At 32.0% G+C, this 12,321-nt stretch overlaps 1 protein-coding gene across 1 annotated transcript; it reads left to right on the top strand.

The window, feature by feature from the left end:
• Nucleotides 1–1,527: 1,527 nt before the first annotated feature.
• LOC8277532 (nifU-like protein 2, chloroplastic) lies at nt 1,528–5,438 on the top strand. Its single transcript, XM_002528955.4, has 4 exons — nt 1,528–1,904; nt 1,978–2,074; nt 2,248–2,558; nt 4,966–5,438. Exons 1-4 carry the CDS (start codon nt 1,821–1,823, stop codon nt 5,152–5,154), a joined length of 681 nt encoding a protein of 226 aa, XP_002529001.1. The 5' UTR covers nt 1,528–1,820; the 3' UTR covers nt 5,155–5,438.
• Nucleotides 5,439–12,321: the final 6,883 nt, after the last annotated feature.

Below are 12,321 nucleotides of genomic sequence, written 5' to 3'. Positions count from 1 at the left end.
GATTTATTTCTTTTAAAAATTAAGAGGTGTCTATATCAAATTTTTATCCACACCTTAACTAATTTATTTATCATTATAAGTTTAAAGGCATATATCTTTATGTACTTATAAATTATCTCTTCAATTTATTACTGAATTAATTCGTTTATAGCCCCTAAACTAAGGCATATGTTTCTATAAATTTTAATTTGTCTCTTAAATCAAAATCTTCTATTCTCTTTTTATTTTTCTTGAAGAACTCAACTCATTTTTTTTCATTTTCTTTTTTCTAAAAATTTTTCCTCTCTTATATTTTTTCTTCATCATTTTTTCTTTTTCAAGAAAGTATAGTAATTAATTACTAATTAAATTTTAAATTTTACACTTTTTAATAATTTTATTTAATTATTTTAAAATTTTAAAATAAATATTCATGCTTTTAAATAAGTTTTTATAATTTTATAACGAGTAAAATGCATGACAAATCAATTATATTTATTGAAAAAAATAAGTCAACAAAAAATCTTTTGTGTTTAGATGCAAAATGTGTGAAATAATGCATATATGTAGAACTTTTAATAGCCGTATTATTAACTGTAAGATAGATTATTTTTACTGATTCATAATTATTAATTTTTCGTGTTATATTTTTTACTGTAAGATTTTAAAATTAAATTAAAAATAAATTAAAAATATGAATATTATTGTAAACTTTCAAAATAATTGAATAAAAGTGTTAAAAGTGTAAATTTTAAATTTAATTTATAACTAATCGTTTACTCGTGCATTGCATGACCGTTATTATTATTATTTTAGTTATAAAATAAAATTAATAGATACAATTTACTAAAATATTTAATATTTAATATAATTTCTTTAGAAAATAATAGTAAAATAACTAATTTCAAATGCCTTTGATTTTTCTAAAATTTTATTAATGCGATAATATAAAATTATCTATTAATTAATTTTAATATTATATAAATTAATATATAAATTACATTAATATTACTATCTTTTCGAATTAATTATTAATTATATAATTAAAAAATTCTTATTATTTAATATAATATTAGAATATAATTAAAAAATTAAAAATTTTATTTATTTATAAAACTAATTTATTAATTAATATCATACTAAAATATAATTAATATATTATTATTTTTAAATAGAATTAATATTATTGTCTGATACAAAATATTTATTAGTTAATATAATATTAAAATATATTATTATATTATATAATTAATAATATAATTTATAAATTAATAGATTAATAGAAAAATTATAAAATTACATATAAATTTAAATTTTGAATATAAAAAATAATTATATATTTTAAAATAAAAATATTTTATATTCAAAATTAAGTATATATATCAAATATTTTAGGTGTTAAACATTTATACATATATTTGGCGAAGAGATAAATAATTTAACTTTGAATATGGCTTTGTTAGGAGAGAAATTGAGCATGTACACTGTATAGTAAAATATCCGGACCCGGTCAGCGAATGAACGATAGAATTCAGACTGATTGATTCATGGAACCGGGCGGTCCGCTTTTTAGTAACATCTGTTAAGCAATTCAGGCGAATAATCAACAACCATTCTCGACACTGCAGCCACATTTTCAAATTAAAAAAAAAATCACAGCCTCCATTATTGGACCATCAACAAATAGAAAATAGATAAAGAAGTCGGCGCCGCCACCAGCCGAGAAATCGCACGTATATAATAGAGTTCAGCGGAGTGCTGTGGAGCTCTTCTGATTTGATTTGATTGTTGAATTTTTGATCTGACAATCAAACGCCAGATAAGAGAAGAGAGTGAGAGAGATGCAAGCTGTTGTGATTAATCCTACTTACTCCAGGCCCCACCAAACCCTAGACTCTGCTCCTTCTTCTTCTCGTCCTTTCAAGGCATGTCTTTTTGTTTTTGTTAAGATGATTAACTGATTATTATTATTATTATTGATGAATCTTATATATATAGAGTTCAAGCTTGTTTAGCGCCAGAGTCTCACTCAATCGAGGCCGCAATCACCTGCGTCGCATCCCCTGCCGCTCCGTTAGGCTCACACGAAGGCTAGGTTTGTTCTTTTTTCTCTTGTATAATTGTAAAAATATGTGCTATAAATATCTTTTTTTTTTTTCTTTTTTTGTTTTCAAATAATTAAGATTTGCACTATAATTTATTCTTAAACTTCCCTTTTTATGTGGTGAAATTTTGGTTCTTTACTTAATTTTTGTTGTGGTTTTGCAGTTGTAAGGGCTGTTGCTACTCCTAACTCAGCATTGGAATTACCGTTAACTGCGGAGAATGTTGAGAGTGTATTGGATGAAGTTCGACCCTATCTTATTGCTGATGGGGGTAATGTGGCGTTACATGAGATTGATGGTAATGTTGTGCGGTTGAAGCTGCAAGGAGCCTGTGGTTCTTGTCCTAGTTCTGTTATGACGATGAAGATGGGTATTGAGCGGCGCTTAATGGAAAAGATTCCTGAAATTGTTGCAGTTGAACCCATTGCTGATGAAGAAACTGGGCTTGAACTTAATGAAGAAAATATAGAGAAGGTAATTACGCCAGTCTTCAAACTCAAGACTAAATTTTTTTAGCTTATAAGAGATACTTGTTGTTTCTCAATATTCTGTTCAAAAAGATTCTATTCATATTGTGCTTAAATTACTTGAAACAATACATGGTAAAGGACCTCCGAGAGTAGAGATGTTAAATATACAAACAAATTGAATATATGAAGGTATATGTAAATATTTATAGAAGAAAAGAAAAGGAGGATACTTTTGTTTTAACCACCAAAGGTTATGCAAATTTGGCATCAGCCATTTCACGTTATTTTAAATTAGGGTTAGATATTCTTTTTATTTCTACCTCTATTCAATAGTGCCCTTGACGTATGATGTTTGTGGATGACATTGAGTTGATAAATGAGACTCAAACAAGTGTTGATAAGTTTTAGAGCTTTGGAGAAGCAGCTTGGTAGCACTAAAACGGAGCATATGCACTGCAAGCTTAGGTTGGTGTTAATAGTGCAGTGAACGTGGATAGGATAGCAATGCCTCATAGTGCAAACTTTACCTTGCTAAAAGAAGATAGTGAGCACAAAGAGGATGATACCATAGGATTAAAGCAGGGTAGATGAAATGTATGGGTGTCACGGGAGTTTTATGTGGCCCAAGTTCCATTAAGTTGAAAGAAAAATTCTACGGCACTACAATTTGGCATACTATGAAGTATGATAGTTAGTGTTAAACAATGAAAGGGCAACACGGCTCTAAGATGGGTGTTGCTAAGATGAATTTGCAGCCTTACAAGAATGAAGAGTTTATAATGAGTGTATTAAGGAAAAGGTAGGGGGTGGTTCCCATTAAGGAGAAATTGAGTGTAGACTGAGATGGTTTGGGCATGTGAGTTGCTGATTTATGAATGCTCAATTAGAAAGGTTGGCCACATTAAGGTTGGTAACTGAAAAAAGAAACGGGTAGACCTAAACTAGCATGGAGAAATGTGGTACAAGATGATTTTATGGCTTTACATCTTTCTAGAAGTGCAGCCCAAAATCGTTTCCAGTTGAGAAAGAAATTCCATATAGCCAATCCCAGTTAACTTGCAAGTAGCTTAGTTGAGTTGAGTTATACTTCTATTCAACAGCACATAAGTTCTGCAAAGTTTCTTGTCTATGTGATCTCTCCTTTCACTTTCTAATAAAAGAAATTCTGTGATCTTTTATCTGCTTAAAGAATTCTGAAACTGTTTCTCTTATTTACATTCTAAAAATAGATTATTTTCTTCTTTCAAGGGTTGCTTTTGCATTTTACTGTTATTTTAACTCTCGGTTCTCCATTTTGTGTCTAGAGTGCCTTGTTTTTCTTACCTCCTCAAATTGGTTTCTACATAGTTAATTTGCCTCCTAAGGTATATATATGTATGAGGTTTCTTTCTGTCAGCTTCTGCAACTGGCCACAACCGGCTAGGCAGTTTCAACAGTGTTTTATACTCACACGCTTGCTCTTCATATTGGATTGATCTCTATTATCTTCTTTGCTTAAACATTTGTGAGAGGACATGATCTTGTTCAAGGAATTACTTATATTGTAGTGATTATCATGTCTGTAAGAAGTTGTGTGATTCAATGTGAATGCATCTCAATTTTATGACAAACTTTCAGGTTTACCCTTGGGTTTGGTCTTGGTACTGGTTCCTGCTTGTATCAGCAAGCAGACAATTTCTGTATGGAAGCTGCGTGTTCTGTCATTAAATTCTGCTTTCTATCTTGTTTTCTAGTGTTAGAGATTGTTGTGAATTTGTATTTTATTTTCAAAGTGACAAATGCTTGATGCCTTTTAAGTAGTTTAAGTTCTTTTGCAAGTATACTGTACTGTGTTTGTTTATGGATTTTGCCATTGCATTTCAGGAAAAGAAAAAAACGCTGTTCCTGCTGTTATTTAATAATTTGTACTACTTTCGACTTTTGTAGAAGTCTTATGACCAAAACATGTTGAAAGCACTTACAAGAACTATTTTAATTGTTTTTTATCAACACATCTAAGGTAACTTCGTTGCCAAGTAAAACTTTATGTTTACTCATAGATTACAGCAAAAACTTATCTTGAGAAACTTAGAGTTTGATGTTTGAATAAGTACATAATACCTTTCTTATTGAGAAGTGAGGAACCTGAAGATGGTTTAATCTTTGAAACTGAACTAGAGTACACACAAAGGGTGTATTGTTTTTCTAAGAATTGGATAGACCGTCCCTTGTTCGAATTTGGTACCATATTCAGACTCGGCCTGAACTTAAGGGGGTGTGAGAATTGCAACTATTTGCTTTACACGAGGATCCATTTTCTTTGGTTGTCTTTTGTACCTGTCCCTGTCCCGTAGAAGAACAAAGTGAAAATTTAAATCATATGAACGTGTTATAATCCAGTTAGCTTATTCTATAATTGTTGATTGTGTCAGGTACTTGAAGAAATTAGACCATACCTTGTGGGGGCAGCTGGAGGATCTCTTGAACTAGTGGCGATTGAAGAGCCAATAGCGAAAATCCGAATCACAGGTCCAGCAGCGGGAGTTATGACTGTTCGAGTAGCTGTCACTCAAAAATTACGGGAGAAAATTCCAGCCATTGCTGCGGTTCAACTTTTATAACATCCTTGCCAATTATTTAATCTGCGCGGTTACATCCTCGAATAATGAGAATAAAAGAGAAGAGAAAGAGAAGAGACGCATAAACCTGTATAAATAGTATAAAACAGTGTGTACAGTTGAGTTTAGCTTGAATACAATTGATGAATGTTATTTTGAAAAATCCAGTTTAGAGAAAATTTTAAGGAGCACAGAATTTAGTGCATCTTTATTTTCCATCTGTAGGCACACTTTTTCAGCATTTGTTTCGCGGTAATGTTGAAGTTTAAAACCTCCAGTTTCGCATATTTGCATTTTCATGGTGGTTATTAGAAAAAAAAGATAGATGAATAAAATTGTATTCTGGCTTGAACCACCCACAAGTACCCCAGGGGTCATACTCGCTTTTGAGTAAACATTCTAACGAAGAATGAATTTATATATATATTAAATTTTAAGACACAAAATTTTTTTGGCATGAATTATTATATTTTAATATATAATCTTTTTGTTTTGATATGTATAGGATACCCATAATTTTTAAATTCTAATTTCATTATTTTTGAAGGTAATTTGGTAAATTAATATTTTTATAACGTTTAATTTAATAATATTTAATAATTTAAATATATTAATTTTGATAAATTTTAAATTTTATTTTGTAATTTTAAACGAATAAATTAATTTTATTTATATTACTCTTATTTAAACTATTTATTTTCTATTTAATTTGGATTAAATTTAAATTAGTTATCAATTGCCTTCTTTTGTATAATTGTTGTTATTATTATTGTTATAGACTTAAACTAGTGTTAATTATTGGGGTATTATATGTATATGGGTGTATGTAAATCAAATAAAAAAATGAAAAGTGGTGGGGATGTTACTGTAGCAAGTACTCTAAAGGGGGCCTAAGCATAATGTTTCGGTTGGAAAAATTTCAAAAGAACTCCTGGTGCAGATCTCTCCTTCTCCTTCTTCCTCCCTTCTTCCCCGATGCACCTCCTCTCCCCACCCATCTCCTCCCCTCTCCCTTGCGCCAGCGTCCTCCTTCCCCTTCTTCTTCTTCTTCTTCTTTTCTTCTCTTTCTTCCCTGTCGACGTCGACTGTGGGTGGAGTTGCTCCTCCCCGCTGCCACCATGCAACCAGCCTCCTGCCGCTGTCTTTCTGCAGATCTGACGCTTAATTCGGGTTCCTCGCCCTCCAAAAACCAGGAACAGCTCCTCCTCTAGTCTCCATCTTGCAGGCAGCCTTGGTGAAGACTCACCGGAGCCGAAGCTTTCCGGCCTCGAACCGGTGGCTTCTGGTGAGATTTCGGTAAAGATATTTACATATCTGGACTCCACGCATTTCAAGCTTCTCTTGTAGGGGCCTCCGGATTTGAAATCTCGCACCGTTCACTGTACCGACTTTCGCGCCCCTGTTTTCTGGACGCTTTGGATTTTTTTCCTCGATAAAATTTATTTAGATCTTAAAAATTATTAAAAATTAATAATTCCATTAATTGTTAATTATAAATAATAAATTAATTTAATTTAATTAATCAATAGTTTAATTATAAATATAATAGATTAATTCATGTAATTAATTATTATTTAATTTTGTGATAATTTCAGATATGAATAATTAATTAAATATCAAATAATTGGGGATTGATTGTGAAATAAATATTAATAAAGACTGTCTATTATTAATTATTGTGATTTATAGTGTGTTGCAGAGTTAAAAAATAATACAGTTATGGATGACCCGACTTCTATAAGTACGTAATGAATATTTAAAATATTTTTAGTAGGTTTTGGACCTGTTTTACAGGGAATAAATGTCTGTATTTTAGCAAAGGTTTTGTTGAATTTTCGATAGAATTTTCAAGTCGAGATCAGTCAGGTTTCTTTAGGCAGTCTCATATAGAAATCTATGCCTAAAATAAATCATAAAATATTTTATTAACTTAATTATCTTAATTATTTTCGTGAATAGATAATCTATCGGTTCAGCCAGCTCTATCCGAAGCGTAAGAAGAGTTACCAGTAATTCAACAGAACTGTAAATTAAAGTCATTTAATCTATTGCACGTGTCATCATCCTAAATTAAATGAAAATTCTATTTGTCCAATAAATATTATTATCACCAATAGTAGTATTAGTATTACTATATTTTATTTTCGTTCTTTTCAATATTATTATTATTATTACTACTATTATTACTTATTGTCATTACATTTATTTTTATTATTATTATTATTATTATTATTATTATTATTATTATTATTATTATTAACATCGCATTATTAATTTATGTTCATTATACTCGCATCACTTAATTTTAGTATTTATTGTCGGATTGAATAACATTATGAATTTTTCTGTATCATGTTACTTTAATTTTTATTGATGCTAAATATGTACTGTGGCTCGGGATGAGGCAATGGTAGAACATGCTATCTGATGAGCTATATCAGGACCGCGTGTGCACCAATAAATATCAAAGTCAGGTAATAGAAAAATATTCGGTAATGTGCCTAGTCGAGCACAGCTTTCTGGGCCTATAGTATTTTGGTTTACCGGAAAAAGATCCATGGTCGAGCGTTGCTCTCTAAAGAGGATTCTAGTAAATTAAAATCTCATTTCTCGAGAAGATGGAGAATCCTCTCATATAAATACATTACACACAAGAGTTTAATTAGGAAAGAAAAAACAAAACAGGAACAATAGGTGGCTGGTTACAAAACGGTAACTATAATTATAGGGCCACAAATTTAGAAAATAACAAAGGATTAGCTGTTAAAAGTTATTAAAGGAATTAGTTTTGATCATCCTTTCCTTGTTTTGATTCTGTTTCTTCACCCTTTTTCAAGTTGGAGGGAAGGAGGACATGGACTCCAAGTTTATCACGCAATCCTTGATAGACAGTTTTAGCTAATGGTTTAGTAAAAATGTCTGCTATTTCCTAAGAAGATCGAACAAATCTTGTAACCAAGCTTCCAAGAGCAACTTTCTCTCTTATAAAGTGATAATCAATGGCAATATATTTAGACCGAGAGTGGAAAACCGGATTCACAGTTATGTATAAAGCACTTAAATTGTGAGAGAATAATTATGGTGGTTGATGCAAACTAATTCCAATATCATGTAGGATGAATGTGATCCATGTAAGTTCAGCTATAGCCACTGCCATAGCCCTGTATTCTGCTTCGGAACTAGACCTAGAAATAGTTGGTTGCCTTTTTGAAAACCAAGAAATACAATTGCTTCCAAGATATACACAATAACTCGATGTACTTCTTCTTGTTATAGGACATCCAGCCCAGTCAATATCACAGAAACCATACAAATTGAGAGAGCTTTATTGAATGAATTGAAGACCGAAATTTAATGTTCCTTTGACATATTGAATTATCCTCTTGATTGCTTTGAAATCCCCTATTGTAGGATTCTATACCTTTTGACATATCTTGTGTATAACATGAACAATATCTCGCTGAGTGTGAGTTAAATAAAGAAGAGCACTAGTTAGACTTCGATAAGTTTTGGCTTCAAATGCTGTATGATCGTTGTCTATTTGTTGAACTTCATAGCCATAGGAGAGTTAAAGTGAGAACTTGCACCCAATCCAGCTTTGACAATTATATCCTTGGGCATATTTGCTTTGAGAGAAATGGATGCTAGAGGTTGTGTATTGAACTTCTATTTCCAAGAAGTAGTGCAATTGTACCAAGTCTTTAATAGCAAATTCTCGTCTTAGAGCATCAATGATTTGTTGAATGAATGAGTTATCATTCCCTGTTACCACAATATCATCAACGTAAATTAGCATAATGATAATAATTGAATTTTTTTCGTAAAACAAATAATGAAGAATCTACACTACTACAGCTGAAACCAAAGTGAATAAGAAATTTTGATAATTTATCAAACCAAACCCTCGGGGCTTGTTTTAACCCATTAAAAGATTTATGTAGCTTGCACACAAAGTGAGGGAATTGAGAATCCTTAAATCATAAAGGTTGTTACATAAAGACTGTTTCACTTAATTCCCCATGAAGGAATGCGTTTTTCACATCAAGCTGTCTTAATGTCCATTTGCATATTATGGCAATGGCAAGAACGATCCGAATTATAGTGAGTCTTACTACAGGACTGAAGGTCTCATAGTAATCAAATTCTGGTATTTAGGTGTAGCCTTGAGCGACTATACGTGCTTTATAACGATCCAAGGTACCATCTTTGTTGTGTTTAGTCTTGAAAATCCATTTAGATCCTATGATATTGGTGTGTGCAGGTCTAGGTACAAGAGACCGTGTTTTATTTGAGTGGAGTGCTGAAAGTTCTTCCTTCATTGCCTTATACCAATGGGGAATAGAGACAGCTTTCTTCCATGTAGTAGGTTCTGCTATATCAGTCATACATGTGAGTGCTTCAGGTTTAAAGTTTTTCTTCTCTCTTATTCTTTGTGTTGCAGTAGCTAACTCAAGACCAAGTTCAGGTCTTTGAGCTAATTGACGTCGTGTTATCATCTTATGTTGTTGTTCATTCGTGGTACCTGCAAAAGGAATATCAATACTTAAATTGTTTAAGATATCTCGATAGTTATTTGACAAAGATGAAGAAGAGTAATTTTGCATTGAGTCATCCTGTGAAATCGGTTCAAGTTGGTGTAGAGGTTGATCGACTTGTTGATTCACATCAATGTCATGGGAGCTTTCTTCAATTTGCATATCCTGATCCAACAGAGAGAGCAAAATTCAATTTGCATGACAGCAGAGAGAGCAAAATTCTGTAATTCTTCTAAAGCATAAAGATCGCCTTTCTTCACAACTTTAGCTATCATTCTTCCCTGTAAATCCTTAACAAAAAAATTCATTGGCAGTGAATTTAATATTACAAGCATTATCTTGAGTTAATTGACTAACAGATAAAAGATTTTTCTTAATTTCAGGTCCTATCAAAATATTATTTAATTTAAGGTTGCCTTTTTAGCATTTATAAGACCTTCACCGACATGGGTAATTTTGAGACTATTACCATCACCAACATATAATGATTCTTTACCATGATAGGGAGTGAGTTTAGAGGTTTTACCAATATAGTTCATGATGTATGTTGTAGCACATGAATCAACATAGAGAGTTGAATCATGTTCCTCATTTATGCTAAGAGCAGCTAATGCTTGAGGTAGCTCTTCTTCGGGTTGGACGGAATGATCAAATCTGCTCCAGCATTTGATTGCAGTATGATTTCTTTTGCTACAGATTTGGCAAACAATGATGTCATCCCTTTTGTGCGATGAATTACTTGGCTAATTTTCCTCTGTTTTGCCTTTGAAAGTTTGCTGATTTTGATTGGCAGCAAGACCAAAACCACGGCCACTAGAATTAAAGCGACCACGACCAATTCCACGCCTACCATAGAAAGCTTGATGGTGATTTTTTTTGTTATCACTAATTTCAGCTTCCATTTGTAAAGTTTGCTCGTGAGCCTTAAGGGAAAGAATAAATTGGTTGCAAGAGGGATAAGGAGGTTTGGACAACATTACCATTCGAAAATCTTTATATTTTGGACCTAGACCTCATGTAAGTTGGAAGACTTTGTTGGTTACATCAAGAGGTTTCCCTATGGCAGCAAGGTTATCACAAGGACCTTTAAACTTACGAAGATATTCATTAAGTGTCATGTTCCCTTTTGTAAGGGACATGAGAGTATCAGTTAGGAGAATTTCCTTTTCCTTGGATCTTGGTAAGAGCTTGTCCTCAATAGATTTCCAAACATATGAAAGGCAGTGGTTGTATCATCCAAGCTTAGCAGAACATCTTCAGCAATGGTTCCAAGTAACCATGTGGTTAAGAGGCCACCATTGTTGAGTCAAGTGCTGTAAGCTGGATTAATCACTTGTCATCAGATTGGATCCTTTTTGGTGGTTCATTATCATCTTCAAGATGGTGATGAACTCTAGGACTTCGAATTAATGGAATTACCTGAGATTTTCATAAAAGAAAATTTGTTTGACTGAATTTTAAGATCACTAGACTGGATCACTGATGAAAATTTTGTATTGTGAGAAGAGGTTCAATAGTCAGAGAAGAATTGGCCATGGGATTGAAAGTTTACTATCTCACTCTTTGTGTAAGGCTCTGATACCATAAAGAGGATTCTTGTAAATTAAAATCTCATTTCTTAAGAAGATGGAGGAGAATTCTCTCATATAAATACATTACACACAATAGCTTAATTAGGAAAGAAAAAAATAAAACAGGAACAATAGGTGGCTGGTTACAAAACTGTAACTATAATTATAAAGCCACAAATTTAGAAAATAATAAAAGACTAGCTGTTAAAAGTTATTAAAGGAATTAGCCGTTTTGATCATCCTTTTCTTGTTTTGGTTCTGTTTCTTCACTCTCTGGGCGCCGGCTATATTGGTACTTAAGTGACCAGACTGGACTTAAGGACCCTGGTCGAGCTTTGCTCTCTGGGCACCGGCTGTATTAGTACTTAAGTGACCAGACTAGACTTAAGGACCCTCGTCGAGTTTTGCTCTCTGGGCGCCAATCTTATTGGAATAAGAGAGCCGAAAGGTTGCTAGAACTGAGGGTTTAGGATCCTGCTGAAGTACTCATCCCGTATGTGCTAAAATTATATTTTTTATTATATGATAGGACACGTATTTATTATTCTGTGATATTCTATGCTATCTAAATAATTATTTTATATATATGACTACTTTTGATTCAGACTATATGATTTTAACTCACTTTCGAGAGTGACAGTCTCAATTTAATATTTCAAGTGTCAACTAGCTCTTCCATAACTTTTCTTCTTGGCAGCCCGACTTCCTCCTTCTTCAGCCTTAATGTAATTGAAATTATTCATATATCTGATTATTAAAAATCTAGATTCTCCGCAGTAGTAACTCGAAAATGTTTATTTACTTTTGGCATATAACACCAATTAAATATGTGGTATCTAATTGCACTGACGGACTAATTTAAATATGTAGAATTTGTGTAGTTGAGTTTTGATAATAAAATATTGTTATATAATGAATAAAATTATATTTTAATTGAGATATTATTTTTTCAAGGTTGCTATGATTCAGTAGTTTTATGCCTATCCATTTCCTAGTACTGATTAATGGGTCCACAAATCAGGTTGTGAAAAAAATATAATTTTGTTATTTTTATTAAATTATTA

The sequence above is a fragment of the Ricinus communis genome, chromosome 6, assembly GCF_019578655.1.
Source record: "Ricinus communis isolate WT05 ecotype wild-type chromosome 6, ASM1957865v1, whole genome shotgun sequence".
In the NCBI taxonomy this organism is placed as follows: Eukaryota; Viridiplantae; Streptophyta; class Magnoliopsida; order Malpighiales; family Euphorbiaceae; genus Ricinus; species Ricinus communis.
The sequence above is the reverse complement of the archived record's forward strand: the minus strand, read 5'-3'. Positions and strand labels throughout refer to the sequence as shown.

Excerpts from the sequence above, each read along its gene's own strand:
- LOC8277532 (XM_002528955.4), top strand. The coding sequence starts at position 1,821 with ATGCAAGCTGTTGTGATTAATCCTACTTACTCCAGGCCCCACCAAACC. Across the intron at positions 1,905-1,977 it reads CTTCTTCTCGTCCTTTCAAG|AGTTCAAGCTTGTTTAGCGC; the intron begins GCATGTCTTTTT and ends TTATATATATAG. Across the intron at positions 2,559-4,965 it reads ATGAAGAAAATATAGAGAAG|GTACTTGAAGAAATTAGACC; the intron begins GTAATTACGCCA and ends TGATTGTGTCAG.